The sequence below is a fragment of the Trichechus manatus genome, unplaced genomic scaffold (assembly GCF_000243295.1).
Source record: "Trichechus manatus latirostris isolate Lorelei unplaced genomic scaffold, TriManLat1.0 scaffold00019, whole genome shotgun sequence".
Lineage (NCBI taxonomy): Eukaryota > Metazoa > Chordata > Mammalia > Sirenia > Trichechidae > Trichechus > Trichechus manatus.
The window spans coordinates 9,688,313-9,710,395 of NW_004443955.1; the positions used below are offsets into that span (position 1 = coordinate 9,688,313).

Here is a 22,083-nt window from a genome sequence, read left to right on the forward strand (position 1 = left end):
GTGGATGTGAGTGGGGGGGGGGGTTGGTGGGTATATGAGTGTGTATGTGTCTCTGTGTGTGTGGGTGTGTATGTATGAGTGTGTGAGTGTGGGTGTGTGAGTGAGTGGGTGTGAGGGTGTGTATGTGTATATGTATGAGTGCATGAGTGAGTGTGGGTGTGAGTATATGTGTGAATGTGATGTCTATGTGTGCATCTGTGAATGGAAATGTGAGTGTGTGTGGGTATATGAATGTGTGTGATGTGTGTGTGAGTATATATGAGTGTGATCTGTGAATGTGTGTGATGTATGAGTGGGTGTGATATGTGGATGTGTGAGTGATGTGTATGGATGTGTATGTGTGATGTGTGTGGATGTTTGTGATGTGTGTGTGAGTGTGATCTGTGAATGTGATGTATATGAGTGGGTGTGATGTGTGTGGATGTGTGAGGGATGTGTATGGATGTGAATGTATGTGAGTATGATGTATGTGGATGTGTGTGTGATGTGTGGATGTGTGAGTGGATGTGTGTGATGTATTTGGATGTGTGAGTGTGATGTGTGTGGATGTGTGAGTATATGTGAGTGTGATGTGTATGAGTGGATGTATGTGATGTGTGTGGATGTGTGAGTGTGACGTGTGAATGTGTGAGTGATGTGTGTGGATGTGTGAGTATATGTGAGTGTGATATATGTGGATGTGAGTGGATGTGTGTATGATGTGTGGATTTGTGAGTGTATGTGTGTGATGTATGTGTGTGAGTGGATGTGTGGGTGCGATGTGTGGCTATGTGTGAGTGGATGTATGAGTGGATGTGTGTGATGTGTTTGGACATGTGTGGATGTGAGTGGATACATGAGTGTGAGTGGATGTGTGTGTATGCGTGTGATGTGTGTGAATGTGTGAGTGGATGTGAGTGGGTATGTGTAGAGGGTTGTGAAGGAGGTAGGAAGTGAGTGGGTTGCCCTAGGAAAAGCGTTGGTGATAGCACAGAGGGTGAGGCTGACGAGGTGGGTTGGGAGGGGGCCATTGTGAAGAGCATGGGTGCTGGGCAGGGAGTTTGGGGTGATTCTGAGGGCTGTGGGGAGCTGGGGGCATTTAAACAGGGCAGTGGCTAGCCCACACAGGTATCTGTGAGCACGCCCTCCGGTGGCTGGTGGGGAGAGGGAGTGGATTCCGGCTCTGCGGCCTATGGGGTGGGCGAGGGTCTGCCTTGGCAGCTGGGTGGGTGGTATGGGTGCTGTGTCCTGAGTGTCCCTTCAGATCCCATCCCTTCAGATCACAATTCCTGAGGCCCTGGCGGCCGGCTCCATGCTTTGGGAAACTGCCAGGGCTGGGAGGAGGCACACTTTCTCCCTGGGTTGTGGTGGCCACGGCTGCCTTTCAGGAGGAAGAGGCGCCAGGCAGGCACCATTAGCCTCCTTTTATAAATAACTCCTAAGAAAGGAGAACCCAATTTTTCTAAGTAGACTCTGGAGATGACCATCCCACCGGGTGATCAGCTACACATGGCTGAAGAAATCAGTTGAGTGCAGTCAGCTGAGAGTGAGGAAAAACGTTTCCCGCTCTTCCCACCTGAGATGAATTGATATTCATTGAGCTGCGAGAGCAGCCAGGGGCCTTGTAGCCCTATGGGCCGGGCCTCCTCAGATGTGGCTGGGACAGCTGGAGATGAAAGTGTCTGCCTGCATTTTCCATCACTCTTAGCACATTTGAAAGATTAGTCACTGATAAGATCTGAGGTTTCGATGAGTCTTGGGGGTTGGGTTTCAGACTGAGGAATTACAGGGAGAGTCTTCTGATGGAAAGAGCTATCCTGGGGTGAAGGAAGAGCTAACATTTGAAATGAACTGATCAAGGAATCCTGGGGCCAGTGTGTGGGGTGGGGGCGCATTGTGACAATACAAATACAAAAATGCATCTGCGCCTGTTTGACATATCGGTTCACTCCCTGTCTGCGTCTGGGCTGGTCACATCCGCCTGAGACCTGCTCGCCCGAGGAAGAGCAGACAGGGCAGCTGCACCTCCCAGCAGTGCCCAGGCCAGCCAGATCTGTCCGGGTGAATGCCCACCTGCGGGGTCAGGGGCCCTGGGCTAGGCTGCCCATGGAGGATGGGAGAACTGTGGGACCAAGCGGAGGAAGTGCAGGGGCCATTGGCCTGGGCTGGGGTCAGTGAGGCAAACCTTGCCTGACCTGTGTCCTGTGGAAGGGCTCCCTGACTCATTTCCCTCTGCACAGGCATGGGCTGGCTGCAGAAGCCTTTATGAGCAGGAGGACTGGGATGTCTACAGCCAAATGAAACCATACTTCCTCTGCTCAGGGTAGCACCCCGTCTGTCGTTCACTCCACAGATAGCTCCTGTGCTCTGAATTTAGCCATGTGCAGCTTAATTTCCAGTTGGAGAGAAATTGGGGCTTCAAAAGGAACAAACAAGGGGCAGGTAGCGAGAAGGTAGAGCGGGGTTCGAGACCAGGAGGTGGGGTGGGAGCCATTGCAGCTGGGCTGTCAGGGAAACAGAGATGGCCAGGGCCCTGGGTGGAGGGAGGTAAAGAGGCCAGAGAGGCCAGGCCAGGGGACCCCAGAAAACTGCCAGACAGGGCTGGTCTGGAGGCCACGACACAGGGCTGGGAGTTTATTCTGAGGCCCTGGGAAGCCTTGTTTTAGGCAGGGAAGCAGTGGGTGTGCTGTGCATTTGAAGAAGTTGTGGAGCAGAGGGGAAGGGAGGTGTGGGGATGGATGGAGGGACCCCAGTGGTCCTGGGAGAGCAGGCAGGGCATGAGGGAGAGCTGAAGCGGGTGGGACCCAAGGATGCCTCCCTCTCCCCTCGGCAGCTGTTCCTCCCTCCCTCCTTGCCGCCAGGGTTTGGATGGGAGCTGGAGCTCTTCCCCTTTGGGCTGGTTGAAGAGGTGGGGGGTGTGCCCCGTCCCCTCCTGGAGCAGTGGTGCCACCCCGACATTGGGAAGGGTCTGGGCTGCCCAGGAACCTAAACTGTCAGCTGAGCCAAGCCGAGCAGGGGTCACTGCCCACACGTGGGCAGGTCACACTTCTCACTCTGGTAGACTCTCGGGGACTTTTCACGTCAGGCTGGCCGTGGGAGGGGAGGGGGCGCAGGGTGTCCTGTGCTCAGCCTGCTCTCCACCACCAACAGATCCACATGAAGACGATGCCTGCCGCCATGTTCCGGCTCCTCACGGGCCAGGAGACCCCACTCTACATCTAGGCTGCGGCCTCACCGAAGGAGCTCCACCGCCGGGCCCCAGAGGCACTGGGCACTTGGCTGCAGCGGGAGGCCAGGATGTTGGGCCGACCCCGACCCTCAGCGTCGGAGGACTCGAGCTTCCCTGGTGGGCATGCCCCCACCCACCCTTTTTTTTTTTTTTGGCCAAGAAGGGGTATGTCTCTATCAAAGGAGAGTCACAGAAACAGAACCTTTGTAAAACATTCAAGTATTTTGCCACATTCCGAACTGTTTCCTCAGTGACTGACGAGGGTGTTGTGTGTACTCTGTGTGGTGTAGAGTGTGTGTCTTTTCTCCTTGAAGCTGTAGTGGACGTGGGTATCTGACGGATGGGCGAGGACAAGGGCCGCTGGGGAGGCCGTGACTGACTCTCTGTCCCCCCACTGGTCCCCTGGAGGCCCCTGACGGTACCAGATAGGCGGACTCTGCCACCGCTTTTCAAGAACATGGACAGCGCAGCCCCCAGGGTGACTTGTAATTAAAGTTGGGAACACGGGACTGGTTGTCATTATTTAACAGGAAAGGAGGCATTCCTGAGTTAAATAAAGAGTGATGGCCGCAACGTGAAAACTCCGTATTTATTTAGGTGATATTACTGTTTTTGACTTTAATTTTGGCAAATTGTTCTTCAGACTGAAGGGTTTTCAGATGACCTATGACCACAGCCGTTACTCCTGCCTCTCCCTATAGTCTCTGTGAAGTTACCTGGGCACCCCCCGCTCCCCGCCACAGGGCTGGGGACAGCTCATTCTCCTCCCAGGGACACGGAGAGCACCTAGTGTCTACGGTCGATGGAAAATCTACCTGGACACGCACAGCCACACACGTGCCGCCCGCCCGCCCAGATAGTCCCCCGCAGAGACCACCACCAGCTGCTGCATTCCCCGAGCAGCCGGCGATGCGTGTCGGTGACCGGGTGGGCAGGGCGCTGTCACCATCAGCAGCGTTCACGCGTGTCGGTCCACTAACACATAGTCTAGGTAGATTCATTAGAGGTCAGCGTTAACTGGTGTCATTTTGTCTGGAGCCCCTTTCTTTGGCCCAGGCCGTGAAGAATACACTGTGACTTAAGAAGCCTTACCTTGCAGTATCTAAAGCTGTAGGATTCCTGTATCTGAGGAGTAACCTGTGTGTTGCATGCAGCTGACCTTAGGAAGACTTCGCTAATATCGCCAATAAACCTGAAGTCCTGATGACTAGCTGTCCGTGTGGCTGGTTTGTTCACTGAGGGGGACCCTCCCCGCCAGCCCCTAGCCGCACCCCTTCGCATGTGGCCCTGTAAGGATGCCTTTGGGCAGCAGCTACCCCGTGAGCTCCCCAGCGAGGTCAGAGGGCCGGTGCTGCCGTCACCAGTGTCAGGATGAGCACCCCGTAGCAGCTGGAAGTGGTGGCAGGCTTACCAGGTGTGCCCTGGGTTCTCCACCCACCTGTCCTGGGGAGAAGACACGGCTCTAACTCACAGCTCTGGAGTGAAATTTAATCACCTCTGGGAGAGGTGTGTGTGTGTGTGTGAGTATATTGAGTGTATGCGTGAGTGAGTGAATGTGAAAGTTGTATGTGTGTGTTAGTGTGAAAGTGTGTTAGTGGGTGTGCGTGTGTGCCCAAGTATGTATGTGAGGGTTTGTGAGTGTGTGTACATAGCTCCCTGTCTCCGTGGCCACCCACACTGGTGCCTCCTGGTATGGAGAGGCAAGGGGGTAAACATGGTTTTGGTCAGAGGCCTGGGGGGATGGCCCAGCCTCTGAGCCTGGGGACCCTGAGAAGGTAGGACCCTTTTCTCTGGCCTTACTACAAGTGACCTGTACCCCTCCCATGACTGTTGACACAACCTGCAGGGCCTGGGATGCAGGTCAGCCTGACAACCTGCCCCTCTCCCAAAGCCTGTGAATTAAACACCTACGCTCTGTGCCGGCCAGCAGCACATAGAAGAAACAGCCTTTCAAAGCCGACCCCAGTCTGTGCTGTCCCCTGCTGAGTATGCGGCGGAGACCCAAAGAACAGCACGCAGCCGGACAGACGGCAGCATGTGGGTGCCCGCCTGCACGTGCTCTCTCCCTCTGACCATGCCGGAGGACGGAAAACAGAATAAAAGTCTTCCCTTTGCCAAGAAACAAAAGATGCTAGCCCAGGATGGCCCACAGCCTTGGGTAAGGAAAAGAAACATCGTGAATAAAAACAAGGGGAGAGACCTCCTGCCAGGAAAGCCACAGGCCTGAGGACTGGAATGGGCTCCAGAGAGGAACTCCACAGCCAGGAGGGACGACGCAGCAGCCCCCACCCCCCAAAACACACACGTAAATGGTCCACAGTAAAAAGTCCAAAGGGCACTGAGCTGTCTGTGGCTCCCAGAAGCCCTCAGTCATCCCACTCAGACAGGCAGCCGTGGACACCCAGGCGCCTGCCCTCTGCCCTCACACCCCCCCCCCCCAAGACCTGACCCTCTCCAAAGTGATGTTGGGAGACATGGTGATGCAGCCAGGATGCTTCTGCAAGCCTGTGGGGCCTGTCCCTCATGGCCGCTCACTGGCAGAACCCCCATGCTCCCGGCCCTATCACCGTCCAATGAACCCTGCAGGGACACCAAGGCCAGAAATACTTTTTATTAAAACACTGATTATTAAAACACTTTGAGGTACATTAAATAAATACAACCTTCGAGTTGTACAAATAGGTCTATTGTGGCTTGAAAACAATTTCCTATAAATTCTGCCTTAGCAGCATCTGTGAATCAGTACAGCAGAGGGGAAGGAAAAAAACTCACTGAAATGAGCTTTTCCTTATATGATTTGTTACAAGCATTTAGTCTGTATGGTGGTTTTCACGCTGAACGAAGACCTATGTCCTTATGAACGATGTGTACCCCCACCTTGTTGACCACAGAGTTGGAGTCCGGGGCCTGCCCACCTCAGCACCCCACAGCACCCCGGCCGGGGTCAGACAATCTCCCAAAAGGCATCCGCTCTTGAGGGTAGACATCATTGGGCCACTGTGTCCTGGTGGAGACCGTCTGCTTGGTCCTGTGATGTCCTCAATGCAGAGGGGACGGACGCAGGTCACGATGGAGGGGAGGGTCGCCTCCAGCCCAGCCCCAGACAGGCCATTGCAGATGCCAAAACATGGAGATGAGCAGACCCCTCAATGGGCACAGGTGCCACGAGGGCTGTGGGCCACATGGACTGCCGGCTCTGCGTGCTGCTGCTGGGGCTTCTGTCCCGGGGCACCCGAGCTGGCCGGGGGCGCCTGAGCTGAACGGTCACATGGCCAGCCATTCCCTGGCCACTGTCACCCTCGCCCCTCTCTTCTCAGGATCTTGCCTGGCATCCTGGAGCCCTCCTAGTGCCCACGCGGCCCCCGGGCCCTGAGCAGGTGCTGAGGAGGGCCCAGCCTGGCTTCTCACCTGCCCCCACAGCCGCCCCCAACAGCCCTATTTCTCGGGGCAGAAGGCCAGGTTCCAGCCCAGCAGGATAAAACCAGGTGCAGTTTCCCCATCTGCGAAGTGGACTTGCTATGACAGCAAATACAAAAATGGGTGTATGGGGGGCAGGGGTGGCGGGGAGGCAGAGTACCTCAGAACCACAGGGAGCAGAGGCAGCGGGGACACAGGCGGCGTCCACGCCACACCACTGGGGAGGCCCAGGCTGGGTGGGGCATGAGCGCAGACTGCAGGAAAGATGCACTGCTGGACTGCAGAGGGGGGAAGGCACAGAGGGCTGGGCTGGGAGCCTAGCATCTGCCGTCTTGGCCAGAGGATGAAAATACTGATGCTCACGTGCCCCATCCCTGCCGCCACCCCAGGGGTTGAGTCAAGGAGTCGCAGCCAGGTCTGAGAACTCCAGGTTCAGCCCCCAGGGGTTCAGCTAGGGACAAAGCTGTGTGAAGCCCCACGCCGAAGTGTGGACCCCTAAGCAGGAGGAACCTGGCTCCCAGCCCAGAGACTCTGAAAGTGGCCTGATTCCGAGGCTTGGGCTCCAGGATACTAAGGCTTTGTTTGTGGGCTTAGGGGTGGGGGATCTCTGACTTTACCTGCAAAGGGATTTGACTTGTCGGGACTTCAAAAGCCCTCACTTGAGAACAGTTAGGGAGTATGTTTCCCTCTTAATAGTCTGAATAAATTCATCTCATAGTATTTGTCTCTAGACTCTCTCGTGGAAAAGCTGCGATTTTGGTCAAAGGCCTGATTCTAGTTTTCTGCTGCTGTTTTAACCCCTGGGAGGCACTGACCAGCAGTACTAGTAAAGCTATGTGGATGTCACACTGGCCACAGCGCTGCACCCCACACCTCAGCTCCCGCCCGGCCCCGCACCTTAGCTACAGGGGGCTGGAAGCTGGGGATGGGGGCGAGGAGAGGCACAGGCTGCACAGAGCAGAGGGAAGGCGGGAGCAGGTGTGGCCGCTAGGGCTGCTGGGCGGCTGGGCAGTGTGGGCACTCCACCTGCACTTCCGGCTGGGCCTTGAGCTCCCAGAGGAGCCCTGGAGGGCCTGGGTGGCTTCATGCAGCCCCATGGTCCTGTATGCTGGTGGCTCCTGGTTTGACGGCACAGATGCAGGCATTGCCATCACTGCAGAGAGCTCTCCCAGAAGTGGCCGCCTCTGATGTAGCTAGAACATGAAGGGCCAGGGGCCGAACGGCCATCTGAGAGGCGGCTGGGCTGGCTGCTTCTGCATCACCAATATATTGCGTGTTTTTACGAAAATAAACGATTACAACCTCCATTCTCCAATGCAGGTGAGTTTTTTGCTGGCCTGGCTGGGAAGGGGCTGCACTGGGTCATCTGAGACTGGGTTTATCGGAAGGTTCACATGTCCCAGAAAGACGACCTCATCCCCCAGACCTCAACCCACTGAAGCCAATGGGTTATGGGCTAGATACAAGGGAAACCCCCAAATGAGTAGTGGCTCAGAGTAGGTGCTTATGATTATGGAATAAATTGCAACAACGAGTTTCCATTCCCCACTTGAATCAGTTAAAGGGTGGGAGCCAGAGGCAAAAGAGAGCACAGAGAGGAAGTGGGGAAGGGACCCCCCCACAGACGGAAGGCTAAGAAGGGGAGACCTGGGAGACAAGGCAATGGGAGGCCCATCAAAGCCCCTTGCCACACTCCTTTCTCTGCCTCCCAGGGGTGGCCAGGCCCCCACGGAGTCCAATATTGTACATCTGTTTGCACAACAGGAAACCCTGGTGGCATAATAGTTAAGTGCTTCAACTGCTAACCAAAAGGTCGGCAGTTCAAATCCACCAGCTGCTCCTTGGAAACCCTATGGGTCCTATAGGGTCGCTATGAGTCGGAATCGACTCGACGGCAACGGGTTTGGTTTTGGTTTTTTTGGTTTGCACAATAGCCCTGTAGCCACAGAGTCGAGCCCAGGCTGCCACCTATGCTAGAATGACCTATTTAAAGTTAGACTATGAGGAAAATTTGATTATAGAATGACAAGCCACCCACAGAAATGGCCTCATTACTTGATGTCAGCCTCCATCCACTTAACACTGAACTAAACTGAGGGGGTGTCCTGCTTTTGATGACCCTGGTTTTGGAGGTATCTGGGTGGTGCAAATACTTAGGCACTCGCCTACTAACAAAGGTTGGAGGTTCAAACCCACCCGGAGGAGCCTTGAAAGGAAGGCTTGGCAATCTGCTTCTGAAAGGTCTCAGCCTTGAAAACCCTATGGAGCACAGTTCTATTTTGCACACATGGTGGCGCCATGAGTCAGAATCGACTAGATGGCAACTGGTTTGGGGTTTTTTTTGGTAGGGTCTTTAAGTTACATGAGTATCGCCTGTCACTGTATTCTTTTCTGTGTTATGTGCATTAGTTCAGGGTGACACATACCCAATAAAACTGCAGAACTCACTGTGGGTACGAGAGAGTTTTTCTGTATTCTGGACTAGGTAAGTAGTGTGATCGCTGAGAAAACAATGGATCAGTCCATCTCAAGAAAGGAAGTAAGAGCTCTCTGCCCAGGTCGCCCCGGATGCTCACGTGTGCCCCCGTGCTTCTCCTCTGCCAAGTCTGCAGCTTCCGGAAAGAACGCTTGCGGCACAGGGACTGTCCATGTCGATGTGCAGACACAGGGTCCTTCACACCTGGTCCAGAACGCTGGCGCTGAAGATGGCTTCGTCTGCGAGGCGCTCATCAGGGGCGACCACGGAGTGGATGGCGCGTACCACGTGCCGCACCTCAGCAGGCAGGGTGCCACGCGCGTGCTCCAGGAACTTGGCCACCAGAACCCTGGTGTCCGTGTAGGCCTGGCTGTCCACCAGACAGCGAGGACACTGCTTGGAGTCGGGCTGCGAGGCCTCTGGCTTGAACTGTTGCTGGCTGGTTTTCCAGGCACTGCTTTGTTCTCCCAGTGGGGAAAGAGGGTGCTGATGAGCAGAGGCAGCCTCGGCAGAGCGCGACGTGGGAACTAGTAACAAAGGGGAAGACACCATTGAAAACAAGCAAAACGTCATGCAGCTGTTAAACACATTCCTTAAAAGGCAAATGAAAGCTGCTTGGGATCAGCTTTCTGCTTCTGAGACTGGCGCGCTGGGCGTGGCCCTGCTTCCTGGCCCCTTCCCCTGTGCAGCCAGGTCACCCTCAGCTCTGCATTAACCTGGAGGGGCCACGCTCTCCTGGAGGGTAAAAGGCAAGGCAGGGCAGGGGAGGATCCCCTCCAATCCATCTGTCCACTCAAGTCCCCAAGCTAAAATGCCCCCTCACCCCCCTCCCCAAGCCAAGATCTGGAAGCAGGACAGTTTCAGACTGCATGAGGGACCCTTCTCAGCCTTCCCTAGCTCAATGACCTTTTTCCTTGGGGGAGACACTGCTGTGTGACCATGGCAGAGGGGTTCCCACCTACATGTGCAAGTGTGGATAGCAGCCACCTCTCGGGGCAGCAGGACTCAGACACTAGGCCTGGGCCATCAGGCTAATGGCCAGGAAGGGGCACCATCCCCCAGCAGGGTGGCCACCGTCCATGACGATCCACAGCACAAACCCTGGCCTGATGGCACCTCGGGAAGAAGCCAACTCGGGGCAGACATCTGTGAGTGATGCACCAGGGACTAGTTAGGGCCCGACTTGTCTACACTGAGTTTCAAGTAGCCCAAAGGGAACACGTTCTGGTGGTATGGAGCATTTTTGGTGGCACTGAGCAAGCTCAGCAAGTAAACATGAAAAACTGAAAAAAACTCACTCAGGGGCCAATCAACTCCAGAGCAGACGCCCATCAATAAAGTGACATAGCAACCATATGTGCATTCAGGTAGTTGCAGCCTCTAGTAGGTTCCCACCCAGAGAGAAGGGAAATGCCCTTGATCTCAGCCCAGAGAGATGGATAACTCCCATTCCTGGGGGACACGTGGGGAGCTAGACTGGAAAACAACACAGCAAATGACCCGTGAGTCTCCCCACCTATATCTCATCAGGTGTCTGTGCAAAGTGTTAGAAAGCGAGCATCTCACCCGTCCCTCGAGCAGCCTGGCACGTCCCTGCTTCCAGATCGCGAATGCACACGAGGGTATGTAAGCAGGCACCACCTGCATCAGAAAGAAAAGTCCATTAACACATTCAAGGGAAAAATGATTTACCCACCAAACTATAATAACCCTCCCGTGGCTAAGAAATGGATTGTAGCTGCCAGACAAGCAGGAGCTAGCTCCAGAGTTTACGCTCACCTGAACACAGGCAAAGCAGGACACCCCTGCAGCTCTGCTCACCATCAGTCACGCCAGCATCCCCAGGTCCAGGTCCTTCTCCAGTCCCACCCCCACCCTCCCTGCAGCAGGCTGAGTGCCACGAACGACAGCAGTGCCCCGTGCAGGCCGGGCGTCCCTCATCTGAACACCGAGCCACATCTGAGTTCCCCAGGGCCTTGGACGTGTGGAATAGTAACAGTCTCCTCTAAGCTCAGAGAAGACAAAACATCAGGGCCGTGTGGCCGGATGCAGAGAAGGACTCGGGGCCACTTTCACAGCATCATCAAACCACCCATCCCTTCATTCTCATCCCTAAAAATGTCATGGCTCAGAGCATGAAGTTCACTTGTGGACCCTGAGCACGCCCAAACACATGGGCTCCCTCAAACTCCATGCATGACTGCAAACAAGGAGGAACACGGGTTGACCCTAACAGGGCTGAGTGAACTGTCCACTCTAACAGTCAGGCAGGGAGAGTCCCACACAAGCTCCAGGGCACACACGCAGCTCTGCCAAGTGTGCCAGGACATCGTGTTTAAAACACACCTGTGTCGCCCCACCCAACCAGCAATGTTACCAAGACATGGCCATGCCTGGCAGGGCTCCACAGCTGGGCTGGTACTGGCATTTCCAACAAGTATGCAGCCCCAGGCCACTCCTGGGTGCCAAGCCAGGAAAGGCTAACAGGAGCTGTAAGTCCGGGGTGGGGCACCCAGGCTCTGCGCTTGAGTAAGGTTAACGTTTGGGGCTGGCTGACCTGCCGAAGCTGGGGGAGCCCAGAGAGCTGCATCTCCCTAAACCCTCACACCCCCTCATCCCCTGGCCTGGGCTGTTTACTACCTCCAGGCTCAGGGTCCAAGCGTTCTGTGGTGATTTGGAGCCTGATATCAAGACCACAGTCCCAATCTCCCCACACCAGGCAGGGATCCCAAGGCCGGCCTGGGCTCTCAGAAGACACTGGGCCAGACCTGCAGCACCAGGGCAGGCCGGGCGAACCTGCGGGGACATCGGTGGGCCGGGGACACCGGTGGGCCGGGCCCACCATACCTGCCGCGGCAGATGCGCACGAGGTGGGGTCGCTGGCAGAGCGGGCCACGCGCCCGGGACCCGCCCGCACCCGTGCGCCTGCTCCGGGGCCCTCTGGGGACGCGCGGCCCGAGTGGCAGTGGGGAGGCGGGGACCGCGGCGGCGAGTGAGGGGCGCCAGGGCCATCAGGGGAGCAACAGCTCAGCTCTGGCGCGGCGGCGCGCTCGGCGGCAGGGAGGCTCGCGGGGTCCGCTGGCGCTGCAAGGCAAGACCGCACAAGTTAGGGGCGCGGCCGCCCTCCCTTCTAGATCCCAATCCTGGGTACACTCTGAAACCTTGGGGGCTTAGTAATACTGACAGAGGCTGGAAAACGCTGCTCCATGGTGTTGAAGGGCTGGGGGGCACCAGGTGACCTCCCAAGAGTCATCCCAGGAGGGACAAGGGGGGACTGACTCAAAGACTAAAAAACAGGACAGGTTTCTCCTTTTGTCATGGGGTGATGCCTCCCCAGGGATTGGAAGTTTCATATCCCCCATCCAGGCCATCCCTTGGGGTGTGGGTGGGCACCAGGATGCCATCAGGGTCACCAGGAAGCTTTGATGGGCCAGTGGGGCCCATTCAGAGAAAGGCAGGGTGCTCTGAGGGGCTTTAGGGCATCTCAGCCAGGTCCTGGGGGGGCCTGAGACTCTGCCTGCCCACACAGGGGTGTTACCCTGGACCTGGAGTACATCCCCTGCTCCGACCGGGAGAAACCCAGTTGATGGGCTAACTGCTTTGATTCTCAAAGTGCGGTCCCCGGACCAGTAGCATCAGCATCACTTGGGAATGTGTTAGAAATGCAGATTCTCGGGCCCCACCTAGCCCCATGGACTCAGGAACTCCAGGGTGGGCCCAGCCATCTGTGCTTTCACAAGCCCTCCAGGGGCTTCTGATGCCTGCTGCAGTCTGAGAACTGATACTCAGTCCAGTGATGCTGGCCCAGACTGGTAGCACTGGCTCCCCTGGGCTGCACCCCAGATAGCCTGATCGGAACCTGTTTTAGAGAGATTCCCAGGGAGTCTGTACCCACAGAGAAGTGTGAGAAGCTCTCACTTTCCCCTCTTTCTGCATCACCAGACACCTCAGAGGTCCCTGCCATGAGGCTAACTACCCCACTGGGGTAGATACTGTGAGGTGTGTGGCCTGAGTGGGGGACACTTTGTTAGAATCCCAGCAGCCTGAACTCCTCCAGGGATGGTGGCTTTGGGGTCTGTTCCTTCCATCCCTTTCTGTGGGTTCTAAGCAGGAAACCGTGGGAGAGGCCACAGCCAAAAGTGGCCATGTGTAGATGCTGGCCTTTCTGTCTCCATGCACTCCATTCCCCTGCCCTGTGTGCCTGAGCTGGGCTAAGGGCCTTTAGAGGCAATGTCCCACCTAGCCCTCACCACCCACCTATAAGCCAATCCCAGTCACTGCCACACTACAGCCCAGGAAATGTGGCTGAGAGAGGCCTCATCAGCCACCTATGAGGCAACCCCACAGTCACTCCCACTCCACAGCCCAGGAAATGTGGCTGAGAGCCCTCACCACCCACCTAAGACAACCCCACAGTCACTCCCAGTCCACAGCCCAATAAATGTGGCTGAGAGAGGGCAAGGAAAGAGGGTCACAAAGCCACTAAGTGGCTGGAGCCAGCTGGAAGCAGGCCAATTCTAGAACGCTCTTGCTTAATCACCCCCTCCACTGTCCACCGCTGCCTTCCTCGATACCTGGTGAGGGAACATTGCAGTCTATTTGGAAAAACAGAAAGATGAACAGTACTTCACACATCACAAGCAAGAAAAAAAATTCTTCAGAAAGATTAATCTTACAACCCTTGAAGTGGAGAAAGCCTTTGTAAACATGACAGAAACCATAAAACAAAAGGTTGATAAATGTGACAATGCAAAAGCTGTAAATGTGTGTATGGAAAAAGGCATCAATAATGGAGGAAAATTAAAGGACAACCTGGGAAAGCATACTGGCAATGAATTGGAAGAAGTGCTCCTCTTATACGTTATCTCATACATATGTTTAACAAATGTGCTTTTCTTATAAATCTATGAAAAGATAAACATGGCAAGAGGGGAAAAAATGGACTTAAAATTGAACTATAAATGGACAACCAAACCAAATTCGTTGCCATAGAGTAGATCCTGACTCATGGTGACCCCATGTATTTCAGAGTAGAACTGCGCTCCATAATGCTGCTGTGTTGCTGTTGTGTGCTGAAGAGTCTATTCCAACTCCTAGCGACCTTACAGAACAGAGTAGAACTGCCCTATAGGGTTTCCTAGTCTATAATCTTTACAGGAGCAGACCGCCAGGTCTTTTCTCCCACAGAGCCACTGGTGGGTTTGAACTGCCAACCTTTCAGTTAGCAGCTGAGTGCCTAACCATTCTGCCACCAGAACTCAAACTATGTGTGTGTGTGTGTGTGTGTGTGTGTTTATCATGTATGCCTATAAGGGTGATAAAGATCACCAAGAATGACAATGTCTTGTGAGCTCGTATGCTCCTGGTGGGTATGTAAACTAATGATAAAATCTTTCCAAAATGTACTTTGGCTAATATACCAAAATAAAAAATACACAGCCCCTTGGACTCAGCAACTTCACTTCTAGGAGTTTATTCTAAGAAAATAATTGAGCAAATGCTCAGAGATGAATGTGTAATGTAGAAAAGAAATAGAACTTTACCATCCTGTTAGAAAATTTCAAACCTATACATTGTGATTATTAACTTTATCAAAATTATCAAATTTTTATCAAAATGCTTAGAGTAACATAGGGGGCCAGTTACGGATACTGCCTAGACATAACCAAACACATTATGGGATTGGTTTACTAGGTTTGAAGGCTTAGGACCATAGTCTCATGGGACAACTCAGTCAACTGGCATAACATACTTCGTAAAGATAATGTTCTACATCCTACTTTGGTGAGCAGCATCTGGGGCCTTCAAAGCTTTTGAGAGGCCATCTAAGATACAACTAATGGTCTCTACTCATCTGGAACAAAAGAGAATGAAGAAAACCAAAGACTCAAAGAAGAAGCTAGTCCTCAGGACTAATAGCCCATATGAACCACAACCTCGTCTAGCCTGAAACCAGAAGAACACCATGGTGCCTGGCTACCGCTACTGACTGTCCTGACCAGGGACACAATAGAAGGTCCTGGATAGAAAGGGAGAAAAATGTAGAACAAAACTCAAATTCCTAAAAAAATGCCTGAGTTACTGGACTGATAGAGACTAGAGGAACCTGTCTTAGGCTGGGTTCTCTAGAGAAGCAAAACCAGTAAAGCGTATAAATATATATATAGAGAGAGATTATATCAAGGAAACAGCTCACGCGATTGTAGAGGCTAGAACGTCCCAAGTCCGTGGATCAGGGTAGAGGCCTCTCCCAAGTCACACAGCTGCAGAAGCTGGCAAGCCCAAGATTGGCAGGTCGGAGAGCAGGGCTCCCACTCACAGGCTGTGCAGATCGACAAATCCCAGGTTCGGCAGACAAGCTGACAGCTCAAGTCCCAAGAATGGGAGATGAGACGACAGGAAGCAGCCACAGGATCCAGAGAGAGCAAAAAGCCAGAACGTCTGCTTATATACAGATGCGGGCCACACCCCCAAGGAGACTCCCTTTCATCTGATTGGCACTCACAGTATATTCAATCATGGGAGTGATTACATTAAAACACGGAGAATCACGGCCCAGCCAAGTTGACACACAATCTTAACCATCACAGAACCCCTGAGACTATCGCCCTAAGACACCCTTTGAACTTGGAACTGAAGCCACTCCTGGTGGTCACCTTTCATCCATATAATAGATTGGCTTATAAAATAAACAGTATCACCCATGAGTACTGTTCTCCCTTAACTAATCAACTATATGAGACCAAATGGTCAACATTTACCCTTAAACAAAGATTAGAAGGTAAGGAGGGTCAGGGAAGCTAGATTAATGGAAACAGAACAAACAGAATGGAAATAATGAGAAAGCTGACACATTGTGAAGTATGTAACCAATATTATGGAACAATCTGTATAAAAATTGTTAAATGCAAACCTAATTTGCTGTGTAAACTTTCATTTAAAACACAATAAAATAATATTTAAAAATGCCTAGAGTATTTCATAGCAGTATATTAAAAATATTTTTAATAATATTCATTCTTACTGATTCCTCTTGATCCCAATTCTCTCTGAATGTCAGTGACAGTTAAATGGCTGAGTGCCTCAGGGCAATGGAGTCACGGGGAGACCGATGTGAGTCAGCTGGGAATGTATGAGTGTGGGGGTATATAAATGTACACACACACACACACACACACACGCACATACACGTGCACATACATACATATAGTAATTGAAAGTAATAGCATTAGTATAACACTATAGGAGAAGCTCATGGCCCCAAACTGGTAATTCATTTTTTTGTATACTTGCACCCAGGTTGGGTTGTGTGCCTATGTTTTTATAGCAGTCTTAATCCTAGTGGACTTCCAGTATTTCCCCTCATGGATCGCAAACATTTCTCCTCGTTAATGTATAATAATGTAGTTAGCATATGTAACCTATCTCCCCGACTCTTCTCTATTAATGGACTTCATTATTCTCCCAAGGTTTTATTATTACAAAAACACAACAACCACCATCTTCAAGTGTGGTGTTTTCTTCTTTTGCGGTACTGCCCTAGCATGGTTCCAGAAGTGAGAGCACCACATCACAGGCATAAACAATTTTATGGCTCTTTATCCAAAATGCTTTCCCAAAGAGATGGGTCAATTTATAAGTGGCCAGTCAGGACTGGTGGTAGCAGCTCCTCTCTGGCCTTGCCAGCAGCCATGTCATTACTATTTTGCTTTTTTTTTGAATTAAATTTAACTTTTTATTTTTATTTTTTGTTACTATTTTGTAGCCCTGGTGGCACAGTGTTTAAGAGCTCAGCTATTAACCAAAAGGTCAGCAGTTTGAATCTACCAGCCACTCCTTGGAAACCCTATGCAGCAGGTCTACTCTGTCCTATCGGGTCGCTATGAATCGAAATCAACTCGACAACAACAGGTTTTGGTTTTGGTTACTATTTTGCTATATTAATAGATGGAAACAAACAAACAAACAAAAAACCAGAATCTACAAGAACACTTCTAGAACCAATAAGTAAGTTCAGCAAGGTTGCAGAATACAAGATCAACACCCAAAAATGAACCAGCTTTCTATCACATAATCAATCACATATACTAACAATGAACATGCAGAAGTGGAAGTAAAAAACACAATTTAAACTAAAAATCATTTACAATCACTCCAAAGAAAATGAAATACTCAGCCATGTACTTAACAAAAACATGTATAGGATCCATATGCTGAAAATTACAAACTGTGGAAGAAATATATGAAAGAAGACACAAATAAATGGAGAGACATACCATGTTCATGGATCAGAGGACTCAACACAGTAAAAAAGTCAATCCTCCCCAAACTGATTTTTGTTTAATGCAATTGTTTAATCCAATCCCTATCAAAATCCCAGCAAGGATTTTGTAGACACAAACTTACTCTAAAGTTTACATGAAAAGACATAGCTTTTAGAATAGCTAAAATAATCTCTATCCAGTATTAACGCTTACTATATAGCTACAGTAATCAAGACTGTGGTATTGGTGCAGGGATAGATAAAAGATCAATGGAACAGAACAGAGAACCCAGAAATAGACCCATCTGATTTTTGACAAAGATACCAAAGCAATTCAATGGAGGGAGGATACCCTTTTCAACAAATGGGGCTGAAGCAATTAGACACTGTAGGCAAGAAAATGAACCTCGACCTAAACCTCACACCCATTACAGAAATTAACTGGTGGAAGGTGTCTTTTCTAAAGTTAAACCCGCTTGGCCTGCTATTCTGTGAGCTCCTGACCACCTGTCTGTGAGGGCTGCCCTGAGTCACAGGTCAAGCTATAGGTCCTGGGCAGTGAGGAGGGTTGAGCTCTACTAAGCTACTGACGGGAGCACCGAGACTCCTCCCTCCCTCTCTATCTGAATGGAGAGGATGTTCTCCTGTAGCCTCTAGGTAGCTCTGCTGTCCAAACCACATTTTCCTCCAGAACAAGGACTTCAGAGGAGTCATGAGGCTGGAATGTGGGGCTCCGCCATGGGCCCCCTCAGCCCAAACCCTAGAATGCAGCGGGCCCGTGAGGGCTACCCTGTGAGAGAGTAACTGGGACACACTGTGCCCTGGAGTAGCCCCTGGGAAGGCCATCAGTCATCACCTCTGGGATTCAGCTTCTGATGGCCCCCTGGAGCCACCAAGGGAAGGATAAGATGACTTCCAAATCCCCACACCTGCCGAGACTTGGGCTTCAGGAACCTAAAGGATGTCCCCTCCTATATCCCTTAGATGTTAACTAGGAGTTGGTGGTGGGGAAGGGAGCTCGAGAACTGTAATCGTTTTCCTTTCAGGGACCCTTGGTTATCTGATGAGTTATGTGACTTTGGTCTGAGTAAGCCCGCTCACATGGGCCTGCCTGAGGACCTCAAGAAGAAGACTCTGGAAATGCCCAGCCCTTCCTGCGCTTTGTACTGTGGCTCCACCCACTGCGGGCCAGTGGTTGGGTTTGGGATCTGCCATTTTACGTTTGTCCTTCAATGTCCTCCAGGCAGCAGGAAGCAGGCAGAGGGGCCCAGCCCATTCTCCTTCTGAGAAAGGAGCCGAGTGGATGTTGGCCTGCTACTATTTTTGCTCTGGAAAGGGTTGTTTCTGGAGCCTCACACCCCCTAGACTGAGTAGTGCTTTCTTCAAATTCATATCCCTCAAGAGAGAGAAGGGGCACATCCTCTCTAGCCCCGGGGGAATGTGTGAAGTCTCCCAGAAATACTGATTCATTGGAGGCAGGCTAAGAAAGAAATGTGGAGAATTTATATGGTACTTAGCAGGAAAGGCTGTAGCAAATTCCATCCCCTTAATGTATAAGAAATGGAGAAGGGAGTAGGGCGAGAAGAAAAAGGGGGAGAAAAAGAGACACATTTTGAAAAATAGAAACGTATAGCTTCATGTTAGCACTTCCAGTCCTGAAAGAGGGGAGATTACCTTGTGTGCTGAAGCCAGCTGTGGCATTTGGGTCCCCAGAGCTGGACTCAGTCACCTGCTGATCTATACGTGTCACCTACAGCAAGAAACATAAAGCATCAGGAGGTCTTCAGTGGGGCTTGGCTCAGGTGCACCCCGAGAAAGCACATGTACCACTACACACCATAGCAGCCCCCAGTCACACTGCTGATGTTAAAGCTGTCCTGACCGTCCCACATTCTCCTCTAATTTAGGGGTGTGTGCGAAGATGGAGGAAACCTCGTGGCGCAGTGGTTAAAGCGCTTGGCTGCTAACCGAAAGGTTGGTGGTTTGAACCTACCAGCGGCTCCGTGGGAGAAAGATGTGGCAGTCTGCTTCCATAAAGATTTATAGCCTTTGAAACCCTATGGGGCAGTTCTAACCTGGCTTTATAGGGTTGCTATTAGCCGGAATCGACTTGACGGCAATGGGTTTTGTGAAGGTGGAGACTTCCTCGCCAGACCAAAACCTATTTCTGTGACCATTTGCAATCAGAGCACCCCACATTCCCTGAAAGCCCACCAGAGCTGTGGTACCCCCTCCAGCCCACTCACCTTCCACTGATGGGCAGTTTGGAACCCACAAAGGCCCCACAGGATTCTCCGGGGTTGCCGTGCCCAGGCAGGACAGGCCTGCCCTCAGGTCCACCCACCTTCTTTCAGCTACCCTCTTCCTCTCTGTTCTCTCTCACGGAAGAGTAAGGCCAAGGGGATAAGCAGTCCTGAGCCCCATAATGTTCTGTGCTGGCAGAGTATGAACGCAGACTGGGCATTTAATAAATGGTTATTGCCTGAACCAACCTGAAACTCCCACAGAGCTTGCAGGCCTTCTCTTTCCTGTGTCCAACAGATGGGATCCAGAGGCTGCACCCCAGGCCGCCCTCCCCATTCTGACCTCAGGGCAGGGTCAGGGCTTACCCGGGGTTGGGGTCAGCTTGCACCAATGCCCACAGCCCAGGGAACATAGTACACAACCCATCACCTCGGTGGGACGGGAGCTGAGCCATTGCCATTGCAGCTTTCTTCTTAAAGCGACTCAGCACTGCCCTAGCGGAGGGGTAGCCGGCGTGTGGTGGGGCGGGGCGGGGGGGCGTCTCTGCTCTGCCTCGGCCCTCAGCTAGCACAGGGGTTCTGATCTCCACTCTAGGCCGCAGTGGCCCTGCAGCAGGCCCTGTATCTATGTCAGTCACGTGTGTGCTCCCCTGCACCCCTCTGCTATTTCAAAAAACGATTTCTGAGTCTTTGTGTTATTTCAGGATTACTTTGGGGACATGCTTACAAATAATGAGCTCCGGGGAGAGCCAGGAAGGTGCCAGGAGCCCCGAGGCTTGGTCCAATTACAGCTCAAGTAATTACATCGCGCCTCCCTTGGGGTCCCCACTTCAATCAGAGATCTGGCTCTTCATCCGCCCTCCTCAAGGCTTGCCATGGCCGCAGGTGCGCATAGCTGCAGCCCCCCACCAACACAAAGGGTGCGCAGGGCTGCAGCCCCCACCAACACAAAGGGTGCGCAGGGCTGCAGCCCTCCACCAACACAAAGCGGTGAGCCATCTGAGCTGGCAGGAGAGTGGCTCTGAGCGAGACCCACACTGGGCTCAGAGCGCTGCCAGTGGGCAGGAGACCCACTGTACCTGTCTTTGGACTCAGTGTATAGCTTTAGAATAACACCATCATACAAGCTATCATCCACCGCGGGTGATCTTTCCTGACATTCTCTTTTGGGGAGGGAACTGGGTGAGGAAGAATTAGCACCGTCCGCGTCCCTGCCTTCTCTCCTCTGGAGTCACTATATGCCAATAACCAAGTGTCTCAGTCATCTAGTGCTGCTACAACAGAAATACCACAAGTGGATGATTCTAATGAAGAGAAGTTTATTTCCTCACTGTCAAAGTAGGCTAAAAGTCCAAATTCAGGGCATCAGCTCCAGGGGAAGGCTTTTTCTCTCTGTCGGCCTTCTTCTCTTCAGCGGTCCCCCAGACTAGGAGCTTCTCTGCGCAGGGACCCCTGCCCAAAGGACGCGCTCTGCTCCCGGCACTGCTTTCTTGATGGTATGAGGTCCCCGTCTCACTGCTCACTTCTGTCTTTTATATCTCAAGAGATTGCCTCAGGACACAATCCAGTCTTGTAGATCAGGTCCTGCCTTACTAACACAACTGCCACCCATCCTCCCTCATTAACATCATAGAGGCAGGTTTACAACACACAGGAAAATCACACAGTACCAGGAATCATGGCCTAGCCAAATTGATACACACATTTTTGGGGGGACATAATTCAAACCATGACACCAAGATTGGAAATTTCTGCCAAAAATCTTCTGCTAACTCACACACAAAAGAACAATGCCCTAAACATTTGTTTCCTTCTGTATCTCTTCCCGTATCTAACTTTCTACTTGATTTTTTTTGGCATGGATGGGTGGTCACTTTGAAACCTGCTGCCAAAAAAAACTTTCTGTTAATAAAGAAACGTAAATAAAGAGAAATGAAATGCACCTTGGGACAAGGTCAGGAGGAAATTAGATTCATCTCATTTTGCAGAAGCATCACTCGGCTTCCCTGTGGCTCCCGGCAGTGGAATCTGGTTTGAGAGAAGACAGCTCCCGGGAGCACGTCTATTGCCTCTGGCAAGCAGGGTGGCCCGAGTTTAATTTGAATTTGGCCTTCCATGGTGTGAAAAGCCACTTTACTACCCTGAAGCTGAGGGGAAATGCTTCGGTTCACACAACATTTTTGATTAAATATAAAGGCAGTAGGAAAAGATGGAGAAGAAATATACTTGGGGCCTAGAATGTAAGTTGAAATGCGAGTTTAGTAGCGAAGGCTCACACACATAGCTCCTTCAGAAGGAGCAGGGCGAGAGACTGGCCAGAGAGGAGGCCCGGGAATAACCGACAACAATTCAAAGGCCCGCACGGACTTAGAAAGGCTATTTTTACTAGTCATCATAACTGAAAAACCAATTGGCATTGGGGCAAAGAAGCCCATTTTCTGTACATTCTCCTTCTTTTTAGAAAGCTCTGGGTCTG

General features: G+C 52.0%; 2 protein-coding genes across 2 annotated transcripts in view; one reads left to right on the plus strand and one right to left on the minus strand.

Annotated features, from left to right (window-relative positions):
* Positions 1 to 4,398, plus strand: part of APBA2 (amyloid beta precursor protein binding family A member 2) — a 94,520-nt gene extending 90,122 nt beyond the window's left edge. Inside the window, exon 11 of the mRNA XM_004372635.2 lies at positions 3,130 to 4,398. Coding sequence (XP_004372692.1) covers positions 3,130 to 3,201 — 72 coding nt within the window. The 3' untranslated portion in view covers positions 3,202 to 4,398. The remainder of the gene's footprint in view (positions 1 to 3,129) is intronic.
* Positions 4,399 to 9,299: 4,901 nt separating this feature from the next.
* ENTREP2 (endosomal transmembrane epsin interactor 2) overlaps positions 9,300 to 22,083 on the minus strand; it is a gene marked incomplete at its 5' end in the record, with an annotated part of 641,425 nt that continues 628,641 nt past the window's right edge. Inside the window, 6 exons of the mRNA XM_012554457.2 lie at positions 9,300 to 9,628; positions 10,668 to 10,742; positions 10,923 to 11,106; positions 11,742 to 11,897; positions 11,944 to 12,185; positions 19,039 to 19,114. Coding sequence (XP_012409911.2) covers positions 9,300 to 9,628; positions 10,668 to 10,742; positions 10,923 to 11,106; positions 11,742 to 11,897; positions 11,944 to 12,185; positions 19,039 to 19,114 — 1,062 coding nt within the window. The remainder of the gene's footprint in view (positions 9,629 to 10,667; positions 10,743 to 10,922; positions 11,107 to 11,741; positions 11,898 to 11,943; positions 12,186 to 19,038; positions 19,115 to 22,083) is intronic.